The following is a 20,234-nucleotide window of genomic DNA, read 5'->3' on the forward strand; positions in this document are numbered from 1 at the left end:
CATTGCTTCACCTGTCATTCAAATGGCAATTTATCGACAAAGATTCTGAAAGACCAACCCTTTTACAGATGAAAGATTGATTGTATTCAGGCAACTGGTGCTTTCGTACACACCACCTTTTATATCACTTAATCCATAGTAAAGCAAGCAGTGTATGGGGTTTTCCAGTAAAAGGTAATGTGTACATATGCTGCGGGTATTGAAGAAACTGAGCAGAGAAATGCAGAAATATCGTTCGTGGTGGCGGTGTTTAAACAAGAACACTGTGAAGTGTTACCATTCCAGTTCAAAATAGGCACGTTGTGAGATTATCCTGCAGGATTACTTTTGAGAATACTTCTTCCTGGAAAGCACTTTTCTTTATTGCACTTTTGGACACAGGTTGTGTTCTGAGTGCATTAGAGGATTCTGAGTAGCTTCTTGAAGTATTGTTTTCTACTCTGATTAAATTTGAAGACATAACTGCAGAACTTACAATACTATGATATTGCCATGAAATGATCAATTTATACTAGGGATTCTGGACTGTGTTTCTGTCTTAGGAGAGAAAATACAGAACTCTGTATTTGTACATTACACAGGAATATTTACACACTGGAACAAGTTGTGGATGTCCCATCCCTGGAGGCATTGAAGGCCAGGCTGGATGTGGCTCTGGGCATCCTGGTCTGGTGGTTGGTGACCCTGCACACAGCAGGGGGGTTGAAACTAGATGATCATTGTGATCCTTTTCAACCCGGGCCATTCTATGATTCTGTGATGATTCTATGAGTATGTGGTCATCTTGGTTTTTGTTGTTTTGACCACTTTATCAGACTTTTTTTTTTTTTTTTTTTTTTTAAATCAGAACTTTTACACATCTAGGAAACTGAAGTCTTCATGTTGAACATTCATTTTTTTCTCCCCCTTTTTTATTCTAAGTAAATGCCTGTATAGCGTTGTGAGTAACATAAGAATAAGAAAATACTAATCATACTTACCACGCAGTGATGGCGTGAGAATAAATTAATAGTGATAACACTTTGCATCTTCAAAGTCTTTTATAACACTACTTGTCTTTGGATGAATAGTAAAGCAATTAAAAAAAATCGACATCATATAACAGTATATCCCAGTCTGTGACAATGTTTAGGCTGTGTTTGGAATTCTGATTCAGTCAATATGATTTTAAATATATGCTATATGTGTAGAACTGAGAACATTAATAATACTCTACTTAGAAAGCATGAACAAATGTTTTTTCTAAGCAGCATATTTACAAAACTTGTAACTTAAAATTTCCGATAGAATTTAAATACCGTATTGACACAGCTCACTGCTGCTTTCAATAGAATTGCTTGTGAGCATTAATGGAGAGTTGCATCCTTCTCATTATTAAAATGAAGAGTATCTTGGGATGAATAATGTGTTTTGGAACCCTTACTATGTACTGGGGGGAGTTAACCTGTTTTTCTCACTCCTAAGTCCTAGTGCCATTCATAGTACTGTGGCGTCCTGCAGATTTTGTCCAGGTCAGTAGGGTAAAATAGCCTTCTGCTACACTGAGGCACACCCTGCTGGTCACGTTGTGAGGCTGCCTTAGGGCTGGTTATGAGGATTTTTTCTCAAGAGAGTTTGAATATCTGTTGAGAGTGGAAGTATCCACTGTTTTTATAGAAAGATGGGATATCACTTTAGAGTAAAGGCTGAGGATTTTTAGTGACTTGAAATTACGGCTACAAAAGCATGCATATATGGATGGATACATGTGTACTTTTCTCCATCTAGAGTACATGCAGGAGCTCAATGCATGATTGGTCTCCTAAATTATGTTTCTGCCTCTCATCCTTTGCAAAGTGGAAAATTCACTGCGTACTATTTCTGTTTAGGCCAGGTGTTATTAGAACATACAGCTGACCATGCTGGTTGTAGTAAGCAAGCAGGTTTGGGCTTCTGAAGTTCAGGTTTTGGACATTATAGATACAATTATCTGTCATCTTTTAGCGTTCACAGTCTAACTTATCTTTCACTTACCATGCTTATGCAACGTTGATGTTATATGTGCATTCTGAGATGTGATATCATGTGGAACAAGACTCAGCTGCCGTCTTTCCAGGCTAGTTTGTTCTTTCTAGTGGCATAAATGTAGTTTAGTTGAAACAAAAAAACAGGTACAATGCAGTTTGGCTGTGCATCTATTGAAAGAATGTTAGTTTTGATTGTAGATGAATAATGTGGCTTACAACGCCAAGAAGTCATATAAATCATGACCCCAAAGTTACTTCTCTCTTTTCCTTCTAAATATGTGATAAATTGTGAGCCAATTAATCTAATCACTCATCCTTTTTTTTCTGTCTGCTGCCATTATTGACTGAAAGTACTTGTATGATGAGGTGGTAGTTCAGTTCAAGATTTGCTGTATGCATGACTGGATGGAAGACTGCAGATTACGGACTTCCTTAAGCCTGTGTAGGAAGGCTTCAGTGAAAGAAGGGCAGGGGGTACCATATAGCTCGTGCATTGAATCATTAAGGTTGGAAAAGACCTCTGAGCTCATCCAGTCCAGCCTTCAGCCCATCCCCACCATTCATACTGAGTCTCATCCATTAGAGCCAGTGCATGTAAATATGCAAGTTTGATTTGAAGTCCACACATTAATCAACTCTGAATCTGTGCATCCAAGGGGTGTTCAAGCTGTTACACATTCATTATGCAATTTTCTTTTGCCTATACCCTGTAGTTAGGTTTCATGTTCAGTGGGCTTTAGGAACATCAAGGATATTTCTTGGAAAGACTGCTGGACATCTGGGCATCATAGGCAAATAAATCTCACTGAAGTTGGGAGGGCTGAGGCATCTGTTCTACTATGATCCCCCAAAATCTCTGTACATACAGGTGTGCTTTTAGAAACTCTAAAGATTCAAACCTTTCAGAGTGGATAATAATGCTCAGAAAGTGTTTGTTTGAATCTTGAAACTAAGTTATCAGTAATTTAAATAGATTCAAAGAGTGCAACATGAGTAATGATAACAAATTGCATCCCCCTCCCTCCAGTCTTCAACATAGTATTATTTGGTGTAGGTAAACATGCATAAGTAAATGTGAACTATTTTCTTCCATTCACAGCCAATTGAGCCCCACACGGAATTGAAAGTATGGTACGCTGCCGATTATGCCAAATTTATGGAAACTTCTGCAGTCTTCATTAAAGAAGAATCTGATGTCAGTCCTTTGCCTGTAGTAGCAGTAAGTACCCCTAATCTGCATTGAGGCTGTCTCCATGTAGTAAATTACGGCTATTTACATGCGTTGTGTGATAATGCTAGAGCAAGTCGTAGAATAGTTGGCTAAAACAAAGCCAGGAGCAATTTTAAAGGAACAACCATCCATAGTAAGGCTGCTCTTTATATCCTGTGTTTGTAATCTAATGGTGACATCAGACGTATCCAGAAGTAGTGATTCCACTGGGTTATGTTGGAAAGACTTATTTAAGTTTGTGATTGTTTCTTAGGTAGCCAAGCTGTCCAGCCTTAGATGTATCTCAGCAATTCCCATTTGTTATGCCTTGACCAGTTGGTCAGATAATGCACTGATTGCTTCAGCCTTTCCTGTGTAATAATCCTACCATTTGCCTTTCTCTTTATATGATAGTAAAAATCCTTAAAAAGACAGGAAAGGTTCTGACTATTGAAAATGTAACTGTGAAGACTCATACCTAAGCTAGAAGGAAATGTTAAACAGAGAATACAACTGAACTTGGAATTCATAGGTGCTCCAGGTGCTCCCTGTTGCTTCATTTGCACAGAGGATTTTAGAGTATAGTCCAGAAAGGAGGCACAGGAGAGCCATAGCATAAGATACAGAAAAGGAGGAGTAGGGCTCTTTGTCTATGGATAAAGACAGAGTGGACATGGCTTCACCGTGTTCTCCAAAGCAAGCTAGAGACAGGGGAAAATAATGTCACTTTGTGAGAAGTAATGTACAAACAGCTGAGGAAATGCAGGGTTTACATCTGGAAATACATTTTGTTAATACGTTTTGTCAGGAACTGGTGGTTGTTTTGGGCTTAGTTTTTTTTTTTTTGCACAGTTTTTCATTTGAATGTTTTAAATGTCTATATTTAAAATATGTTCAAATGACCAGTAGAGTTTTTATTTTCACAGAAATAATAATTCCAAATAATACAAGGCTTGCAAAAAGAAACAAACACAAAAAAACCCCAAAAACTTAAATGTCTTTAAGGATAGGCTTCATATCTCCAAAACGAAACTGTTTAATTTTGAATTAATAAAGTCTGATGTCCAGCATGAAGCAAAGTGAAAAAGTCTCTCCTGGAGGCATTGACTACTGCCTTCTGGTAAAGGGGAATGGAGTCAGCCAAAAATAGAGGGAAATCCTGTATGATAAACTACATTTGTGTGCAGAAGCCTACCCAATTAGGCAGGCCCTAGTTGTGTGATTTTTGTACAGTTGCAATAGCAGATAAATGATGTCAATCCAAGGTTAAAGTACAATTCTCAACTGCTTTTATAAGTAATTCCATAATAAGAACAAATAGACTTTGAAATTCAGTACACAGAGTTGAGCAAAGGTGAAGGACTCAGTACTGCTACAGTAAATGCTAAACACAAATGTGGAAATCGGTATTTAGTCAATCTTTTTTTTTTTTCCTCTTCTGGTTTTTAGACTCCTAGAGAGAATTCATTTCCTGCTGAACAGCAGCATTGTAGTACACTGAAGTAAATATGATCAAGGACAACATGTCCTGGGAACACCCAGAGATGATGTAGTGTCAGTGAGAATATGACCTTTCCTTAGAATGCCTAATAAGAAAGACCTGCTTCTGTTCTCGTTGCAGAAAGAGCCTGTAGACCCTTGGATATGCTCCAGCTGTAGAAGTACTTTTGCAACTTTTGCTCTGCTGGAATCTCACCAGTGCATCAATAAAGACCGAGTCCTTACCACCAGGCTCAGACCACCAAATAAATTAGGATCCTTAAAAGCAAAAAACAAATTCAAAGGGAAACTGAGAGGATCGGCATTAGGCAAAAGCATTGCTCAGTGCTATGGGACCATTTCCTGTTCCTCTGCTGCGAAGCTTAGCTGTGCCAGCTCAGGAAACACTTGTGATGCTCTTGTGAGGTTTATACCTAAATGGAGAAATGGCCGGTCTTCACTGTTGAAGGGAAGAGAAGTGAAGCAGACAGACAGTTACCCTTGCCGACTCTGTGGGAAGATATTTGATTCCATTGAAAAGCTCACAGTCCACACTTACGTGCACAAAGCGGAGCGCCCCTACAAGTGTTCACAGCACGGATGCACAAAAGCCTTCATTTCCAAATATAAACTGCTCAGGTACAGCTCTGAAGGCACTCCTTTTCTTGTGTGGGAGAAACAAGGACATCCTTTTCTTCTTCAGTGTCTTAGCGACAGTTAATCCCCAAGTTCAGTCTTCATATTCCTGTGTTTGCAATAATTAAGGAAACTAGTTTCCCTCAATTACTATTCAGAAAGACTGTGGTGAGCAATTTGAACCTACTGTATGCTTTATGATTAACACACTCCTCTAAAAAAAAAAAGTTAGGCTTTTACTAATAATCTGAGAACTTGTGAAAATGCCTTCCTTCAAGAGGCCAGTGTTTTCAGGTCTTGAAGCTGCATTGTGTACTAGAGTTAATGTAAATTACAGTAAATGCTGATTACACTTTCTTTCTGTTTTAGGCACTCAGCCACTCATTCTCCACAGAAATCTCACCAGTGTGGCTACTGTGAAAAGACATTTCATAGGAAAGACCATCTAAAGAATCACCTTCAGACTCATGACCCAAACAAGATGGCCTTCAAGTGTGAAGAGTGTGGCAAGAAGTACAACACCAAGCTAGGTTATAAGAGACACTTGGCTCTTCATTCAGCCACCAGTGGAGACCTTACCTGTAGGGTATGTGCTCAGGAGTTTGGTGGCACTGAAGTTTTGTTGGAACACCTCAAAAGTCATGCAGGGAAACCAACTGGCAATACCAAGGAAAAGAAACATAAGTGTGACCATTGTGAGCGTCACTTCTATACCCGTAAAGATGTGCGGCGTCACATGGTGGTTCACACAGGTTGCAAAGACTTTCTATGCCAGTTTTGTGCCCAGAGGTTTGGGCGGAAGGACCACTTGACTCGCCATACAAGGAAGACTCATCCACAAGAACTGCTCAAGAGCAGGTTGCAGAATGGTGACTCGGTAGGTCTCCTTGACCAGCTTTTTCCATTCAGACTGAAGGAAGATGCCAGCATATTGTCCCCTTTTCCTGAAAGGGTCTCGGTGCAGAATGGAATTTTGAATAATTCAGAACCAAAGGAATACAACTGTTCACATCTTCATCCCCAGCCAAGCTTACAAACTGCTCTTCCTATTGAACCTTCTCCTCTTTTGCAAAGAATGGGCTGTACAGATAGCCTTGCAGCTCTCCCTCCCACACCATGCTCAACAGCCATCCCTGCCAACCTGAACCTTCATCAGTCTAATAAATATGACCTTAGCTCTACCTCATTTGCAGCAGGCTCCCTCAAGAATCTTCCTATCAAAGTGGATGTTAAAGGTTACAACGTCCATCTTCTGGAGGACCTGCCATTACCAGAACCTCAATCTCTCCACAAAATCAGTCTGGAAGAAGCTTCCTCAGGGCCTGTAGGTGATACTAACAAATACCCAGTGCACAAGGAGACAGAGACAGCAGCTGAAACTACCAGCATGCCTTTCATGGATCTCACTCATGTGATGAGTTTCTGGCAACTCCCACAAGGTGACAACCAGAGCACTACTGGGGATATCACAATGGCATTTGGTCCAGAGGAATCATCACAGAGGCTGAACGGCCTCAGCCAACAGCAAGGTCTACAGCTAGCAACTGGTGGCATGGCCATAAACCAGCTGCATCATCTTCCTCGCTCTTTTCCATCCACTACAAATTCTGTAACGTTGCCTCATTTTCATCATGCCTTCAAATAACTATGCTTGCTTTTTTTTCTTTTTTTTCTTTTTTTATAAAGAAAAGACTGTGCTTCTTACTTAAATCTGTTAGGAAGGGTATTTTTTGTTTTTCTTCTTCTGTGTTTCAAGAAAAACTGCCCCAATTTTTTTTTTTTTTTTTTTTAAAGCATGTTATGGACATGGTAGTTCAATTCAGAATGTTAATAAACAAGAAGCTCTATTTTTCATACTATTATTAATTTTTAGCATATGACAATAGTAGGACTAACATACTTCCCTCAGTACCCTCGATATTCTTGTTTCTTACCTTTTAAACAAACAGCTTAATGTCTTCAACAACAGCAAAACCTTGTAATAGGCACAATGAAACTATGACTGCCACATTAGGAGAAATAGGGTTAGGGTAAATGGGAAGAAGGGGGAAAAGAACAGAAGAATAATTTTAATGAGCCATAAATCACAGGAAATGTATACGCATGGCAAACTTAAGATCAATAATTTATCGGTGTGATATAGATTTCTTCTAAGCATTTACCTAATTACCAAATGTTATGGAATCATTTTGATTTAAAGATTCAAGAATAAATCTTATCTTCTAGTTCCACTCTTTTAAAACAAAATCACTGTTGTGATTACACCTAAGTAGACTTCTTTATTTTCTTCTGAAGTGCACTTCGACTATGTGCATCTCCTGCATTTTTCCAAGGGCTGGAAATAACTACCACTGCTGCATGGCTACACCATAACAGATGTCTTGTATAGGTGTAGTTTTCAGAATGGGAAGTGAATTGTCTCAAAGATTGGAGATTGCCCAGGGGAGCCTCCAGCCAAGGTCTGCCTTCAATGAGGCTGTGGTAGGTCCCCATGCAGAAGAGCTTGTGGTGGTTACCTCAGGATGGGCCTCTTCAAAACAATGGGTTGTGAACCTGCCTCAAAATGGCATAGGAAATCAGCAAGTATGGCAATGGTTAGATGATCTTCATCCTGTTTTTGCTGAGTGGTATTTTGGTATTTTCACCCAAATCAGAATCACGGCTCATGTTTGCTTCCTATAGTAAATTGCTGTATGTTTCCAGCTGATGTAGGTGTTACAGCCCTGTCCCCTGACCAACTAGCAGAAATTGCAAAAAATCCCATCTCCCAGTAGATAACATTTAAACAAACAACTTCAGAATTTACTTGCTGCCTTGCATAACCCATACTTAAAAAAAACAGAACATCATTTTAGCATATGATGCCATTACTAGTGGGTTCTATTACAGCTGAAACAGATGCAGAATTTCTGAATCAGAATATGCAATCTCTTCTACTAAATTCACTTGAATTAATAGTACCTAATAATAATTACAGACACACCATGAAGCAAGCTTGTTCTCTTCTCCTTTGGTAATCACAGGACTATTTCCAGGCAACTTCAAATAAAAAAAACAATATTTGTGAATCATTGATTGCTGTTTTGCTGTTAATGAACTATAATTATGTGAATATTTTTTCAAGTTTATCATTATTTGGATTAAGGGATGGTGGGATTATTGCGCTTTGTGCAGGAATATGTTCTTCAGATACACTGGAGAAGTTTTCTTATTTTTAAAAATCTTAGCATAGGGCAAAACAAAATAAATGTTAAGATCATCATAACAGGGATAGCAGTAGGAAGAGTAGGTTCATGCCCAGTTAGCAGTTGTTCAAATTACAGTTTAGTGAAGAGTGAAAAGGTTGTAAACAGTGTTACACGCACATTTTACAACTCATAATTCTGTTCAGACTTGGAAAGGTATGTGTCTGTTTACTGCATTGTTTTCCTTATTCGTGCAAATTGTATTCACGTGGCTTCATTCAAGTTTATGTACTTGAGAAAAGAAAAAAACAACCCCCAAACAACACATTCTTGTACATGCCTGATCACATATACTAGTAGACACTTCAGATTGTGCTTTTCTAGGAGGTTTAATAAGTTATGAAATATTTGTCTTTGCATTAAAATAAGACGTTAAGAAGGAAACACTGCAATGTTGCATAACACCCACCACTCTGAGCTGCTCGCTGCAATGGGAGCAGAGCTCTGGGCTGCCTAGAGACACGCTCTGGTTGCAGTCTCTTATGAAATGTATCTCACTGAGATACGTTAGTGAGAGATGTTGATCATACTGAACTGCAAGTTAAAAGCCAAGTCTCAGTCACGTAAAAAGACACAGAATGGCTTGGGTTGGAAGGGGCCTCAAAGATCATCTACTTCCAACTGCTCTGCCATGGGCAGGGCTGCCACCCCTTAAATGGGGTAGATCAGGCTGCCAGGAGAGAACAACCATTTTTGCATTAAAACTCGTAAGAGGCACACTGCAACATCTACAAGGAAAACAAAGCTCACTGTAGTGGCACCTGCAAGTAAAACACAGAAGTATACCTTAAATAGGTGCTGCTCCTGCTTTAACTCTTCAGTCTATTCAAAATGGCTTTTCTAGATTCTTGATATCATAAATATAGATGGAGCTCAGCAGCAGTCCATATATAGTATGTGGTAGAAGTATCCTAGTACAATGCAAATGAAAAGAAAGAACTATTTTTTGCCTGCAGATTAGCTGTCACCACTCCATTGCAAGATCTTATTTATGAATTACAAAATGTTAAGTCTGCATTAGCACGTGGCTTCTATTCTGACATGAAAATGCACAAATCAAACATATCTGTGCTTAATTCTGCAGAGCTCTGGGTACATATAACATGCTATTCATACACCTCTAAACCTGGATAACCATCACCATCACTGTCATCTTGTGTGGAGCACGCAGTGCTGCAGGCAAACACATGGGTGTGCTCATGCTGAGCTCAGCAAAGCTGTGTGGCTGAAGCCTACAGAATGCAGCCATACGCTCCAGCTCACAAGTAAGGCACAGAGCAGATAGCATCTTGGTCTTATTTCTCTCCTTAAAAACCACCACATTCTGTGCACAGTTTGGAAGAAAAGGTTTGAGACAAAAAGCCCTGTAGAGCTCTGATAGAGCAGGGAGATACCATCGCCCAGGTCAGGCACTGATCCTCTGTGATAGCTCAGGGTATTTTACCTCATGTTACATGAGACACGAAAACAGTCTGTCTATCCATCTGAACTCCGCTTGGACACGTTTGCAGCTAAACAGAATTCCTGTAATCAAGAAAGTCTGTGAAATTGAGAAACTTAATGAACATCTGCTCTCATAGAGAAAAAGCACTCGTTTGAAAATGAGAAGATGGAAGCCACGTGAACCTGCTGAAGTAACATTGAAGAGTAAGCATTAGAGTTGGTGGAACAAAAGAATCTTCAACCTATGTGTACACACAACTGTTCCTAGTGTTCATTTCCCAGCCCACACTGGGGAACACATTCATTACTTTTTAACTTTATTTCTAAGTTGGTCCTGCTCCAACTCTATGTTTTCTTAACCAGTGGGTTTTTACAGACAGTCCCAAATGGGACAGCAAGTTTCATATATTGATGATTGGGTGATTACATTACACAGGAAAGCATCCAGGTGGGTCTGGAACATCTCCAGAGGAGGAGACTCCACAGTCTCTGCGGACAGCCTGTTGCTGTGCTCTGTCACCTTCACAGGAAAGAAGTCCTTTCTGATTGAATGGACCACAACCTTCCAGATGATGTTTTAATTAGATTTTGGCAACTGGTACGGATGATCTCACAGCTTTAAAAAGGACAGCCTAAAAGCTTTGTGGCCAAGAGAAAAATAAAGGAGGACAGTGAAATTCCATTATTATTATTATTTTTAATTGGAGATGGTACCCACTGTATTATTATCACTGCATCACAACAGACTGAGCACTGCAGGACTTGGGGTAGAAGAGGTGCTGGAGGATCACACTGTTAAGGCTCAGTGCTTCTGCAGAACACCTTAATGTGTCCCTGGCAGGCAGCCACTCTATCTTCTGGTCTGTGTCTGCTGTCTGAAAGCAGCAACAAAGCCACATACTGGTTACTTACACTGAAACACATAACTCCCTTTTAGCTGAGATTATTAAACCAAAGCTGAGATTATTAAACCAAAGCAAAAGTAAGCCTTCTTATGTTATTAAGTATTACGTTGGAGGGCTGATTTCTTTCAATATCTTTGGTAAACATTTGGCATTTAAGTTTTTATGAACACCACTATGTTACTCTCTCCAGAGGTTTTCTTGCCCCTTTTCAGGTTTTTGCTGCACTTTTCCTTTCAAACCATCACACAAAGGTTAAAATTGTAATGTTTTTAAGTGAGTGAAATCAACTTTAGGAAACAGAATTTTTCAGTTAGCTCAAGGACAATCTGCAAGTGTTACACAAGTCAAGTAACTGCTTGCTTTTGTCATTACCTTTTAGATTAAATCATCCTTAGAGAGATTTGCAGCTCCCTCAGCCATTTTTCTGATGCCTCCTTTCCCAGCACTGAAAACATACTCGGGATCTGCCACCTGACAGCAAGGAGGCCAGAGGCACTTCCTAACCTCTGCTTTGCTGATTAGTCCACCCATCTCCTGCTCTGTCCAGTCTGCATATCAGCTGCACTGTCTGCAGTGCAGATGGTGCTTGGACTCAGCCATGATGCTACAAAAAGATGCCTTTCAGCCCAGAGGGTCAGAGCTAAGCCCTGAAAATGGTGGTAGGATCAATAGAGGTCTGCTGATGGTCTGTGAGCCCTGCACGGTAACCCTAAGAGTTCATACACTGTTCATATAGGAACTCTGCGTAGAGCACAGGAGAACATGAGACTTGCTAAAGACATCTGTTGAAATAAAAAAAAAAGCATTCCTTACCCAAATTCTCCAGCAGATTTTTTTACAGGAGACACGCCCAAAGGTTTTCTGCTTTTTTGCAGTGTTCCATGAGGAGTCTCTGCAGATAATTATTTAAAAATGTTATTGGGCATAAAAGATTTGAATGTACGTGAACCCAACCTCCAGAAATGTAAAGATAGAAGATACTGATATACGAATAGATCGAACTATATTGATATACAAATAATAATATTGTAGAGTCCTTAAGACTGGAAAAGACCTCTAAGACCATTAAGTCCAACCATCAGCCCATCCCTGCCACACCCACGTCCCTCAGAGCCACATCCACATGGCTCCTGAACACCTCCATGGACGGAGACGGCACCACCTCCCTGGGCAGCCTGTGCCAGAACAGCATTACTCTTCCTGAGCAGAAATTTTTTGTAATATCCAACCTGAACCTTCTCTGGAGCAATTTTAGGCCATTACCTCTTGTGCTATTGCTGTTACCTACCCACTTCACCACAACCTCCTTTCAGGCAGTTGTAGAGTGATAAGGTCTCCCCCAAGCTTCATGTACTTACAATCGCTCACAGATGACACCACAGCTAACTCAATAAAGCATCTTTTAAACAGACTGAATGTTGGTTATGATTGCTGGTAGCAATGAATACTAGCAAACATATTTTACTGACTCCTGATTAGAGGGAACAATTTTAGGGATGTGGAAGTGTAATTTTTAAGGCTCAATCAACAAGTGAGAGTCATATCAAATGAAAAACATGCAAAGCTTGATGCTTCATCTTAATTGACTTAAAAGATAAAGAATGTGATATAATAGAATCGTATTATTGAATTGAAAAAGGGAACTTGTCTCTCAGACAGCACACTTCAGATTTATATAGAAGCTTCTGTTTGAGAACATCTAACTGAAAAGGGTAAGTCCCTTCTTAGAACCTACTTGAAACCCTCTGTGCGTGCAATTGGCACAATGCATCGGGATGATTTGTACTGCCATTTGATATCAGCAACACCCATTTGGAGCTGGTGGAGTCTGTTCTAAGGCAAACATAAATATAGCTGATTGAACTCCTTACCTGGAGTAGATTTTTCTGTGTTATCAACCTTTTGTACTCTCTTTTCATGCAGTAACAGAGGTGTGACAGTTGTTTTTTTTTTCTGAGTCATTGGTTGCTTGCCCTAGGGTAAGAGAATAAGATGCACAATGCATGCCCAACTCTAGCAAGAAGTTCACAGAGCCCCACAACAATTCTCCAAATTGCTGAAACAGTGTTAGAAAAGAACAAGAAAAAGTGCACCTGCTCCCATTAGGATGCTGCTTTTAAGCCTAAAAAACACAACATTTGTTTGTGTTGTTATTATTTTTAATAAAAGAGGGGCTCACTTAAAGACACCACCAATTAGCTCTGCTTTTCTGGTTCCCCAGAGATGCTTAGACCTTCGGTCATGTGTCTTGCATTCAGGAAGCTTACCAACTTCCCTGGAACATTAGGATAAATATTAATACAGGTTTTACTCAACCTAAAGTATAATTTGGCAAATCTGTCTCAAGGACAATGCAAGTGTGAACATGTTTGCTTACCATAGGCTGTTTGGTGATCTTGGCAGCAATGGCACGGCGAGTAGCTTGTTCTTCACAAAATTTGATGTGCTTTGCTGCTGCAGCCTCGTTGAATCTTCTCAAGCAGAACGGACACTGAATATAGTCTGATCATAGGAAAGGAACAGGTGGTGTCACAGCTGTTATAGCACAAGAAAGGATTTGCCCTACTTCAATGAAGTACCCAAGATGGCTCCATCAGCTGTTGATCACAGTGAGCTCCCATCAGCTCTTAATGTCTCAAAAATCCCAAATTAGAAAATTAGGAGAATTACAAAGAAAGCACTTAGGATCCTAAATCATGTGCTTATGGTATTAACTCAGCAAATTGCTATCAGTAGGAAATCCCTGAGCATTAATAAAAGCAAATTAAAATGTCTTTGACCTAAGCCCTCTCTCTCAAAATTTCACATTAAAAAATCTGCAGTTAAAGCAATATTTAGAAATTCCTTGAAGAGTCAAAGAATATTTCAAGACTAGTTTTTAAGTGTGGCCATCAACATTCCCATTTATTTTAGTGAAATGCATTTCCTTTGGACAGTGCCTAAAATATAGCTTAAGAGGCTGTCCCAGTCAGCTAAGGGGTACTAAACAGCCAGGTTTCTAGGTATGAAGTAGTACTGTAAAGAACACACAGTAGTGCTTCCAGAGTTGCTTCTGGCAGTGTTATAGCTCTGATTTCCCATTTAGCACTGGTGCAGCCCTACTCCTTTCAATAAATGTTCGGTGCTGAGGGTCAGCATTCTTTCAGCTCAACACAGTCAAGCTCTGCCCAAGCACTGCACTTGTTGATCTCAGCAGTGGGAACTGGTGCACCAAGGTTTAGGATCTATCTGAAGGAGGAAGAGAGGGAATGGGAACCTCTCTCCTTCCCACAGTACGTGCTCTTTTTCTCCAGCCCTGAGCTACTGGGTATACATCCCCACCGTGCCCCTCAGCAATTGGCCTTTCCACAGATCCTTTCTCCACAACTCCCCCAGCTCTTGCACAACTCTAGTTACCCAAAGAGAGAGAAGGAAAGGAAGGGGTTTGCTCTTAGAGTTGATGGAGTCAAATGAGAAATAACAGAGTAATTAAGGTATTCAACAGTGGAAGTTCAGAGAAGAGCTTGACCCCAATCAGGGAGAGAAAACATGTCCTGCTGCTTCTACTGCATTGCTGACATCTAGAAGAGGAAGAAGACTGCAGTCCTCACAGCTGGTTTTGGTATCAGTCACGAACTCCTAGTCTGTATGGGAGCTGAGAGCCCTCCCTCCTTCTTCCCTCCCTCTTCCTTTATGGCTCAGCAGGGACTCCGCAGAGACCTTTTCCAAGATTGTTCCTACATTTCGTAAATCATCTATCATGAGGAATATTGGCTGTACATTTCTGGATCTGTAACTTCTAACATAGTGAGCTCTGTGTAGAGACCACACCTGCTATAGGAGTAAAAGCAGTCACGTTTTCTAAATGACTTCCCCTAATGGCACAGCCGGGGTTGTGAAGTGGATAGTGGAAAAGTTATCACATGGTAGCAGGAAGCCTATATGCACTACATTCAGTCTGAGTGGTGAGTCTGAGTGTGTTTTACACTTTGTCACACAACAGTGCCATTTGCAGTACACAGGCATCCCAGCTCTCTTCCAAAAGCACTAACACCTGGCTCCAAACTTGCCACCTTTATAAACCACAAAGGGACAATTATCTTTCTCTTTCTCCCCACTTCCTCTTCACTGCACTGTTCCTCAAGCCAAGAAACACAGAAAAAAATAGAGTATGGAAGGAATCAGTGTTCACATGGTGTTGTGCAGAGAGGTACAAAACTGAAATCCAGCTGTGCATAATAAGAGCTCATTGCTTTGCTAGAAATCAGTACAAGATCAAGACTAGGATAAACTGAGCCACAAACCTGGATTGATGCTTGGCGGGGGGGGAGGAGGAAGAGGACGACCTTCTTGCATAGCTTTCGTCACTTGTTTGGCTGACTGAATGGCATTGATAAAATCTGCATGGTGTTGCCTCCAGTTAGATTTCTTCACTGGCTGATTCTGCAAAGGAAATTGAGGAAGACACAAACTTCCTGTGAGGGACAGAGAAATGTCTTCAAGTGAGGGTTCTCCCTTTCCAAGAGAAACGTTACTAACAAAATAAACTTTCCTATTTTTTGAAAGGCACAGGAAAGCTGAAGTAGCCCTCTGACACCTATTAACAACAGCAGCACATAGATACAGGAACAAAACACTCCAACAAGAATGCTCTGCTTGTGGCAGACAAAAGGATGCATAAGAGGGAATAGAGAAGATAAGACGATCACTATCATTTTCAGTGATTTGGTGTATCTGGGTAAAACTATACACGTATGCATGTCTTCCCCTCCCCATCATCATCATTAAATAACCTTGAAGAGAAGGCTGCTGGAAATTTGCATAGTACTTAGAATACACAAAGGGACATTTCCTAGAAAAGCAGACACTTGGTGCCTAGAGTAGTCATGGTATCTGCAGGTTTGGCTTCTGGACTGAGAAATATTCTCCAATACCAGCAGCACTCAGAAGGGGAGAAAAGAACTTGGCACTGAGTCAAGAACATATGAAAGAACCATCCACAACATCCAGGCTTTGTCCTGGGAGGAAACAATCACCTTAGCAAACGAAAGGCTTCAAACAGAGATAACATGTGCTCCAACATTAACCATACCTTCAGCAGGGGCTGCCTCTTCACAGTTCCGATATCTGTTCCCTGCACTCTCTGTTTAAAAGAATTGAAGGGCTTGCGCTTCTTGTTGAAGACTTTCTTGCAAATGGGCTCATGTCTCATCTGGGATGCAAAGAAAAACCATTGCTTATGGGCTGTATCATGCTTTGTTAACGATGCTTTAATATTCATTAAATTTAGGCTTTAATATTACTTGTATTTGAGAGTAGGGAACTGAAGCAGTATTTTTTTCCAGGTTCAGTTTTACTCCTCAAGGAGTTCATCAGAACTTTAAAAAAAAAAAAAAAAGCTGTGTACAGCTGCACTTTCACATGCCCAGAGACATGCTGGAGGACAGCAGGGAAAAGCACATGCAGAGTTGGGCTGCTTGCAATCCCAGTCTCACTGGACACTTTCCTCAGCCCCGCCACATTCAGTTTCCTTTCTTTCTTGGTTTAGAGGGAGAACAGACTGCTCCTGTTCAAAAGGCTGATGTTTACATTATTAGTCCATTGAGTTTAGATAAGTATTCCAGACTCAGTGCTCCACTGGCAAACAACAGCCCCGTTCATCCCATCAGCACAGCCAGAGCAGTGACAGCCTCGGGCTGAAAGGGTGCAGCTGTGTAACAGCTCACAGTAACCTGACAGCTCAGAGCGAGGAGTACCATCTGTGGCTGAAAGCACACGGAGCTCCTAAGTGGAGATATCCAGGGCTCAGTGCACGGGAGACATACACCACACAACAAAGGGGGATTTAAGATTCAGAAGTGGCACAGCTTTTTAGCAACAACCTGACCCATCTGCAACAGCACGCCCAATTTTCTCTTTATGAGAAATGCAGAGAGAGAGAGGACACAACTACATCCTTACTCCAGTGCTGCGGATTACACCCATCTGAGCCATCTGCAGTTAGACCATTAGAGACTCCATTCCTGCCCTTCTTTACTTAGTCTCCTTTCCCAGCTCTCAGTTATTCATCTTCTCACTAATTTACCTTTGCTGTCCCCTCACTCACTTTTCTCTTCCCTGTGTCGTTTGAGTTACACTGCTGCCTGATCAAGGCATGGGAGTATCAGCTCTGCTGGGCCAGGAATTTCCTCTGTTTACCATAATACACCTTTCTAAAATTCTCATTTCCATTTGAGCCTTTCTAGTCACGTGCTTCAAGCCCTTCTCTTCTGTTTCTAGCAATGTTCTAGCAAACTCAAGACAAATAATTCCCTGCAGGGCGCACGGGATGGCAGATACATGGGCTTTGCTCACTGATGAGCACACCGGTCCATATCACAAAGAACAGAGAGGCATTGCAGGGCTTGTAACACATGCAAGTCCTAGTGATGAGAAACCTCCTCCCTTCCTGACATACATAGCTGTCTAATCAAACAAATTTCATACCCTCACAGAACTGTAGGCGTTGGAAGGGACATCTGAAAATCTAGTCCAAGAAAACAGGTTTCCTAGGGCAGGTCGCAAATTTGATAGATCACACCATCACGTTGGTCACATCCGATCTCAGGCATCAAACACTGAACTGCCAATTCCACGTTTGTCTCAGCTTGGTTTTACCATTTCCCATTCCCCTCCCCCCCCCCTTTTTATTTCCTTTTGCTAGTTCAGTTTTTAGTTATACCACACCATTGAACTGAGAGAAGGAGGCCTGCAGGCAGAGTCAACCCTTTCAGAAAAACTCTGCAGTTGTGTTGTTTTAGGCAAAGGGTGAAGCCACCCATTTAGTCTGTAATCCAGGGATCAGAGGGGTCAGCGGGAATCTTTTCATTCACTTCAGCAGGCTTTGGAACTGAGCCTGCTGCCTGCATTAGATTGTCAAAGGGGCCACTTATCGGATGGTTTATTAGTCTGTTTCTCCCAGGAAGCCTAAAATAACTAACCCTGTCTTGAAACCTGGAGCACAAAGGAAGCTTCAGGTTGCAGGATGTGACACAGGTCAGTGATTTATATCTCAACAGGAGAGAACACTATTTCAAACATGACATGGTTGAACCTAGGTGATCATTATGGTTCTTTTCAACCCAGCACATTCTATGATTCTATGACACAGAGCAAGAATTAGCTATCAGAGAAGTAGATAAAGAAAGATAAATGGCAATCTTGTGTTAGGTCACAGTATTTTTAATGAACATTCACCTATTCTCTAATCAGGTTTCCTAAAGAAAGCAGTTTTTAGATCACTTGCTGTTCAACATACGATCAACCCACCTCTCCTCCTTCCCCAGTGCCCACCCCTCTCAGATAAATGCACTGACATCCCCATTTAAAAGAAAAGCATAGTTTTACCAGAGCATCTTGTGCAAACTGTCTTCCACAGATTCTACAAGGAACCAAATCTTGACTCCCGGCAGCTGTATAAAAATTCAAATAGTCTTAGTTATGCAGAACAGGAGCGCTGAACTACGCTACAACCAAAAGTCAGACTCAGCCCTTAATCTGCTGGAACGTTCTTACATTGTCAGAAAAGGACCTCTGCAGTCATGAGCCTTTTTTGCAGAACCACTTTATTTCTCTCACTCCCACAAAGCACAAGATTTCCTTTAATCCAAGCGACACTTTTTGTTCTCCACATGCCTGCTAATAAGGCGCCTCCTTTCATAATGACATCGTAAGCAGGAGAGGAGAGGGGATGAAGGAAAAGCATTCATTAAGTCATTGCGGCATGAATTCTGGGAGGAACATCAAGCACAAGTGATTTGCACCCAAACTTCTTTCGTTTTTCATACCATCAAGTAATGGTAGCAAAAAGCCCCACCATTCTGCAGGCTGGAAGGCATCACACTGAGTGTGATACCACCTCCATTCTTAAGACAGACTGTTGCCACGATGTCATTTCTAGGGTAACATCTGTGTCCAAGATGACTTACTTTGCAGATGCAAACTGCTAGGGGGTTTTGTTTTTAAATCACCTTTTATCAAAAATAAATTGAAGTTACAGAGAAGACAGTTCTATGACTCCAGTACTACTTAACGTATTCTCATTTCAGTGCAGGGATGTTTCTTGCATTAAGCAAAAACAGCTTTCAGAAATATTTGAACGTAACAAAGAGCCCTTTTCACAAGACCTGTAATCTACAGAGGGAAAGACGTCTACATTTAAGCATTCCTTACCTGCTTTGGCTGAAACAAAAGGAATCTTTGTATTGCTGAGCAGGAGCAGATGTGGAACTGCTTTTGTTACCTCTTCATTCAGATATTACCACACTCCAAGGCACAGGGAAAAGTTACTACAGTATTTCACCAATTTGAGGAACAAAAGCAATTGTGTAACTTCTCACTCTCATTCTATCAACTGTTTAAACTACACTCCACTTTTGTTTCCAAGAAAAACCTTTCTGCATGTCTGTGCTTACGCTAGACTGTACTCTTTCAAGTGCCCCCCTCTTCCTGTCCCATCTCTTATTGTTTGCATCCCCTCAAAGTTTCGACCGATACAACTTCTTTCAAAGACTGTTATTCAATCAGCAGTGGGAAGGCAGGACAAATGACAGCATACTACACAGGACAGGTGACTTTAGACATATTCAGTGACAGGTAGAGACGGGTAAAAAACACAAGCACTGCCTTGCATAAATTATTTATAGTAAAACATAAAATTACATTCCACACAAACCACTGAAGTGTCTGTTACTCACTTGTTCCATTTAACTCCTGTGCTGGTATCTGGCTCATCTTAATATGGTGGTTTCTTGAATTTACTCTTCAGTGCTGTTGTCAGGAGTCATGAGCTCTAGGTGGTCAGCCTTCATCATTCAGAAGGCCAAAGCTTATAGCAGCCCAAGTTACCATGTGTCACAGTTAACAATTATGACACAAGCAGACCCCGCTTAAGCATGTGAAACACATGAAAACCAGTCCAGATACAAGCAAAATGAGAACTCCCAAACTTTTTCTAATGTAACAGTTGATTTCTACTTGTTTAACATAAAACTTGAGCAAACCTAAAGCATGTTTAATCTTAATGTGAATACTGTATTCACACTTTGATTTTCTAAGCAGCAATGAAGAAACTTGTGGACATAACTGTTCATTCAGTTATCCTAAGACTCACTTTATCAAAATATTGCAAAAGCTTTTTCCCCCAGTATGAGCAAGTATTAAGCCCTCCTGTTATCTTGTCTCCACCTAGTGTTCATATAAAAGAGGAACATTCCAGATACTTAGAATTTTGTAGTTGTCAGTCTGCTCTACTGTTTTGGTTTCTCTGTCCCAGTAAAACAGGTTGCCTTCT

At 40.8% G+C, this 20,234-nt stretch overlaps 2 protein-coding genes across 4 annotated transcripts in view; one reads left to right on the top strand and one right to left on the bottom strand.

Annotated features, from left to right (window-relative positions):
* Positions 1–11,184, top strand: part of PLAGL1 (PLAG1 like zinc finger 1) — a 53,764-nt gene extending 42,580 nt beyond the window's left edge. For all 3 annotated transcript variants that reach the window (XM_090135686.1, XM_031611373.2, XM_090135687.1), the window contains 3 exons: positions 3,106–3,225; positions 4,838–5,334; positions 5,701–11,184. In XM_090135686.1, coding sequence (XP_089991812.1) covers positions 3,106–3,225; positions 4,838–5,334; positions 5,701–6,976 — 1,893 coding nt within the window. In that variant the 3' untranslated portion in view covers positions 6,977–11,184. The remainder of the gene's footprint in view (positions 1–3,105; positions 3,226–4,837; positions 5,335–5,700) is intronic.
* Positions 10,804–19,778, bottom strand: ZC2HC1B (zinc finger C2HC-type containing 1B). The gene is made up of 8 exons (XM_031611387.2): positions 19,639–19,778; positions 18,290–18,354; positions 15,996–16,115; positions 15,208–15,346; positions 13,302–13,426; positions 12,796–12,898; positions 11,738–11,816; positions 10,804–10,894 (listed from the first exon to the last, which is right to left on the bottom strand). Exons 1-8 carry the CDS (start codon positions 19,673–19,675, stop codon positions 10,870–10,872), a joined length of 693 nt encoding a protein of 230 aa, XP_031467247.1. The 5' UTR covers positions 19,676–19,778; the 3' UTR covers positions 10,804–10,869.
* Between the last annotated feature and the right edge of the window lie 456 nt (positions 19,779–20,234).

Source organism: Phasianus colchicus, chromosome 2, assembly GCF_987193195.1.
Source record: "Phasianus colchicus chromosome 2, bPhaCol1.hap1.1, whole genome shotgun sequence".
In the NCBI taxonomy this organism is placed as follows: domain Eukaryota; kingdom Metazoa; phylum Chordata; class Aves; order Galliformes; family Phasianidae; genus Phasianus; species Phasianus colchicus.